At 31.8% G+C, this 5932-nt stretch overlaps 1 protein-coding gene across 1 annotated transcript; it reads left to right on the plus strand.

Annotated features, from left to right (window-relative positions):
* Positions 1 to 3905: 3905 nt before the first annotated feature.
* On the plus strand, positions 3906 to 5660 carry LOC140861906 (uncharacterized). The gene is made up of 5 exons (XM_073264907.1): positions 3906 to 4228; positions 4554 to 4931; positions 5064 to 5207; positions 5286 to 5379; positions 5469 to 5660. The coding sequence occupies exons 1-5, from the start codon at positions 3906 to 3908 to the stop codon at positions 5658 to 5660; spliced, it is 1131 nt and encodes a 376-aa protein (XP_073121008.1).
* The last annotated feature ends 272 nt before the right edge of the window (positions 5661 to 5932 follow it).

Raw genomic sequence — 5932 nt, forward strand, 5'->3', positions numbered from 1 at the left:
AGAGTACATGCCGCCGCATATACTACCATGCGGGTTATGTGTAACTTTATGATTACTTAAAATTAGTGGGTTCCAATTATCTGTCGCCACGTCACCCTCAAGTCACTACTTTGCGGATAGCATCTACTCAACCATCTTTTGGGTTGGGCTTTAATTTAGTTTAGAAATCCTAAAATTGAAAGAGGCCACTCATAAGATATATATATATATATATATATTTTGTTTAAAAAAAAATTGGGTCGGGTGGGTTCGGGTTACTGGGTTACCTGATATTTTTCGGATCAACCCAAACCCACATGAAAGAAAAAAAATTTGTGGGTTGGAATTCGGGCCTGACCCGTTTCAACCCGAACCCGAAAAAGCACAAACCCAAACCCGGTATTTTTCGTGTCGGGTTCATTTTTTACACCCCTAATTTCAATGCAGATATAATATGGGCAGAATCTCCAGTGATGATGACCGGTAAAGCCGCGGCTTTTGCCGGCGATAATGGGTAACAATGGAAAGTGAAATAAATTGAAATTGAATGACCCGAGGGTATTTCAAATCTAATATAAAGTTTAAATAGATGAGGTAAAACAGCAAGTGGTAGAGAACCTCCGAAGGTGACGGGGATTGAACCGGCGATGGTGGCGGCAGTACTAGCGTCAGTGGTGATGGGTGGGAAGGGCTGGGATACCGTATCGAAATATCGATTTTTTGGCATATCGTACCGAATTGTTTTCGATATACTGACATTTTTGCGATATACCGAAAAAATTTTCGGTATGAGTGTTGATTTTTTCTATACTAAAATTTCAGAATTTTGATATTGGTACTTGTGTGAATTTTTTTTAGTACATTATACGATATATCGAAAACCCACCCAAAATGAAAGATGGGTAACAATTGAAAAAGGGGTGGGTATTGGTAAGACTATCAAATCGGGGTAAAAAATAAAAGCATAATAAATTATAAAATAAATTAACAATGGGACACGTGTCAAAAAATAAATAGTTTTTGGTCTTGTTCTTTTGCCAGCTCGGACGAACCTATCATTTTATTAAGACATCGTTTGGTTTGGTGTACTATTAATATATGTAAAACTTATTACATTTAATTTCGTGTTTTTCTCGTCATATTATTTATATATCTATTAATTATTAATTTTACATCAATCAAATCATTAATAATTTATCTTACATCAATCAAATCATTTAATTTAAATTACTATATTACTCTTATAAATAATATTATTCATATTTTATTTATTATTAAAAAGACAAAATGGTAATTTATCAATTTCATATAAAATTTAATCAAATAAATTATAATCTATCAATCAAATCAAATATATATTAACTATTATTTCTTATTTATTTTTATTACATTATATTATTTATATATGTATTACTTATCCTATCACTCAAACCAAACAGTGTCTATATACATACTTACTGATTAATCTCTTCTATTATATGAAGTGTGATGTCACATCAAGATGGTACGTTAGAGTGGCCTCTTTGTTTTTTAATTTTGTTTACAATAATTTATTTTTTTTATTTTCTACAATTTTAATAAAAAAACGGAATGTGCAAGATCGCGAACGTGTATGCAACATGTGTACATAAAAATGCATTGTATAAAAACACAACGTGTGCAATTAAATAATAATAATTATTATTAATAAAAGGAGAGGTTTTTGAGTGGAATAAAAAGAGAGGTGTCAATATAACATTTTTTTGGTGATTTTTTTTAAAATTCTAAAATTATCCTTAATTTACTTTTTTATTAACCCTAATGTGATTCCTTGTTAATTTTAAAAAAAAATTGTTTTCGTTCAAAAAAAAATCTGAATTTGTTATCTCTACCACAGTCTATAAATCATTCAATTTTATATTTTTTTTTGGTTAAAAACAATAGAATATCTTCAATATTTGTGAACATGTATTTGCATATGCCATCATTGTTAATTATAATCATGTGTACAAATTATTAGGGGTGGTTTTTCGATATACCTTACTACAAATATTGATATGAAAAAAATTCATACCGATACCGATAGTAAAATTCCGAAACATTGGTACGAAAAAAATCCATATTGATACCGTATAAATACCGAAAAAATTCGGTATACCAAAAAAATATCTGTATATCGAAAAAATTTCGGTACGGTATGTCAAAATTATGGTATTTCGATATGTTATGTCAGCCCTACAAATTATACATAACGTAATGGAATACTGGAAATAACAAAACAAATCTAGTTTCTTGTGGTGAGCCAGGGGCGGACCCAGAAAATTTGGTCAGGGGGGCACAATTACGGACGGAGTTATGTGTTGTTCCGCTCGGATGGTCGGTTGGGCGACCTAATATTTTTTTTATTTTTTATACATTAAATTTAGTCAACTTTGTCAATATCCCCGTGAAAAATTTTTAAAATAAAAAGATAAAATCTCAACACATAAAAAAATAAAGAGCTTAGAAAATTTTAGTTTGGATAGAAATAAAAATCTGGCTCCGTTATTGGATACAATTCATAAAAAAATCATGAATGTGCATTTTATATCAACTAAAAGACGGCCAAAAAATTTAAAACATTATAATCAATTCATAATAATTCATTATACAATTATTTGATGAGTTATTAAACATATTTTCTTTAAAATATAATAAATCAATATTATTTAAAATTAACACGTATCATATTTTATTTTATTAAAAAATTAATACAAATATACACTAAAATTTTTTTAAAAAATTTGAGGGGGGGTCGTGCCCCCCTTACCCTACATGGGTCCGCCCCTGCGGTGAGCATTGGTCAAAACCGAACCAACCAAACTGAAATTAACAAAATCAAAGGTACAGATTTTTTCCACCAACTGAACGACTGAATTTTTTAGTCAAAGCCAACTAATTGAACCGATTAAAGATCGACTGTTTAGGTCGGTTTTCTAACAATTGATTTTGTTGTATTCTCGGATGTAATCTGTTAATCAATCAAAGCCATTAGAATTAAATCGATTGAGGTTATTTTCCATTGAACTTTATGGCCTCGGAAAACTCAAAACTGCATAAATTATCCAAGTAAATCGATCATTTATTAATTCATTTCGCAAATAAAAAAAAGGGGGTTTTGAAGAAAAATCCCTAAACACATATACAATTTTAAATTCAGTCCCCTTGCCTTTACACTTTTGTCTGCACTCCCTAACACCACAAAATTTTATTTTTTACTCCATATTTTAATTATTATTTACTGATTTTACACTTTAAATTTAATTAAAATAAGATATAATATAATAAAATAAAATTCAATGCCTCGGGAATATCTTTCACTTCCATTCCATCGAGAATGGGTTCTCTCAGTTGCTTGAAACCCCACGGCTGAAGAACTCCATCAACTAGCGGCACCAATTGACCGAAGTTTGGAAGCGACCGACGACGAGGAACAAGCATAACCAACCGAGCAAAGGTTCGATTATTCTTCAGATGTTGGATTTATATGAACGATTCTTGGAAAAGGTTATGCAGTATTAATCAAAGATGAGTTACTGTGTAGATTTCTGAAAATTGATTGATGTATAAATTTTCAAAATTATTTATTTAAATCTTCAGCTCTAACCTGGAAACATTAAGACAAATTTGGTATGGGTTTTAGATTGTTTATTTTCTTAAGTTTAATAGATGGATCTGGATATGGTTTTTATAGGTGTTAATGTCTTTTATATTTCATCTTAAAATTTTATTGATATAATTGATTTTGGTAGTTGTGAATTAATCTGTAGTGATCCATCTAAAAATGGTGTACAAATCTTTTAAATAATTTGTATATATATTTTTAATAAATTTGTGTCCATTGTAAATCTTCTTGTAAATTACATAGTTCTGAATTTTGTGTTTTATTCTTGATAGGCACAACCAACATGGAGTCCTGTTCTGGAGGAAATTCTAATTTTTCCTTTATTGGTAGTTGTCAGTACCTTAAAGGCCTTTATCTAATTTCAATTCCTAATGGTGCTACGCTGATGGAGTTGTTCCAGAATCTCGGACAAAAATGTTCGAATATTAACCTTGAAATGACGACGTTGCTTTTCACAGCCCCTCACAAGAAGATGGAAGTCACTTTGATTGACAATGATGATGTGCGTAACATGATAAATCTTCATATGTGTATGAAGTTGAATATCATTGAATTGAGAGCAGAAAGAAAGACTGATCAAAGTTACCGTAGCACAAACGTTGACAGGTAATTATTTTGCATTGTTTTATTATTAATTTTTTTATAGTCACGTATTTGACTTTTATTTTTGTTGTATAATTACTTAATTTATTTGTGAAAATCTGAATAAATGGACCATGCATAGTTATATTGTCTGAGTTATATTTTGTATTGGCGTGGTAAGGGTTCAAACTGAAGATGAGACACATTCGACAAGTGGCACACATCTCGAAGTTTGCAGTATGAGTAATTCTATTGATTCGTGGCGTTAGTGCATACGTGGTGTTGGTCAAACATTTAAAGATGCAGCTAATTTCCGAAATTGTATTAAAAACTATGTCATTGCTATCAGACGTTCATTTTCCTATGTGAAAAATGATAGTCAGAAGATCATTGTTGTGTGTAGTGATGCAAATTGTTCATGGAGAATATATGCATCTAAACATCAATCAGATAATGCATTTGGCATTAGAAATTGTAATTTAACTCATAGTTGTCGTGATGACAATTTAAGAACTAGAGGACATCCTAAAGCTGATTCCTCTTGGGTATGTAACTTGGTGAAAGATAAGTTGAGGGGAGAGCCATCATATCGTCCAATTACAATGATTAAGGACATACAAAGAGATTTCGGAGTGGAAATTAAATACCACAAAGTTTGGACGGGCAAAGAAATGGCAATGAATGAAATTCATGGAACTGAGAAGGGGTCATATGATAAGTTGCGATGGTATTGTCACGCCATTAAAGAAACCAATCCTGGAAGCTATGTTTAATATGAGATTGATACGATGACAAATAGATTTGATCGGCTGTTCATATGTTTTCACGCTTGCCTTGTTGGTTTCGTTTGTGAATTTAGGCCATTAATATTTTTAGATGGAACCCACATCAAGAACAAGTACAAAGGAAGTATTCTAGTAGCTGTTGCAAAGGACGCAAATGATGATCTTTTCACCTTGGCATATGCAGTTGTGGATGCAGATAATGACTGTAACTGGCACTGGTTTTGTAATCGATTGAAAGATGTTCTAGCTTCAAAAAACATAACGTTCTTCCATAGCTTTACTTTCTTCTCTGACAGGCATCCTGGTTTGATTAAGGCTATTCAATCTGTGTTCCCTGGTAGTCATCATGCATATTGCTTAAGACATTTAGTAGACAATTTTGTGAAACAGGTTAGTATGACATAAATAAATATTTATTTACTGTTATGTTATATTAACTGTTTGGTTCACAATTTTAATATTATGCATATTTATTGTAGGTATTGCGGAGGTACTCACTCCATAAGAAGAAGAAATGGTCATCTGTATTGAAAAAAGCGGCATATGCCTCATCGCGACATGAGTTTTTTGAGCTTATAAAATCTATAACCGAGTCAATGCCAATTGCACAAGAGTTTCTTGTGAATTCTTCACCTGATAATTGGGCAAATGCTCTATTTACGGGTAACTGATGGGGTGTGATTAACAACAATATTGCTGAAAGTTGGAATAGTTGGGTGAAACCTGCGCGCCACCTACCAATTATGGCAATGGTAGACAATATACGCATCCAAATTATGACAATGATGCACGAAAGAAGAGAAAAATCTTTGGTGATGGATAAAGATTTAACCCCTATAAAAGAAAAGGATGTTTCACTTGCTTATTCTCAGTCCCGCAGCTTCAAGGTCCATAGGTCATGTGGATTGAAATTTGAGGTTATAGATGGGGATAAAACTTTGGC

This window comes from Henckelia pumila, chromosome 4 (assembly GCF_033568475.1).
Source record: "Henckelia pumila isolate YLH828 chromosome 4, ASM3356847v2, whole genome shotgun sequence".
Taxonomy (NCBI): domain Eukaryota; kingdom Viridiplantae; phylum Streptophyta; class Magnoliopsida; order Lamiales; family Gesneriaceae; genus Henckelia; species Henckelia pumila.

Coding starts and splice junctions, on each gene's coding strand:
- LOC140861906 (XM_073264907.1), top strand. CDS start 3,906: ATGGAGTCCTGTTCTGGAGGAAATTCTAATTTTTCCTTTATTGGTAGT. Junction 4,229..4,553: donor CGTAGCACAAACGTTGACAG/GTAATTATTTTG, acceptor CATTGCTATCAG/ACGTTCATTTTCCTATGTGA. Junction 5,208..5,285: donor AATGACTGTAACTGGCACTG/GTTTTGTAATCG, acceptor CTTCTCTGACAG/GCATCCTGGTTTGATTAAGG.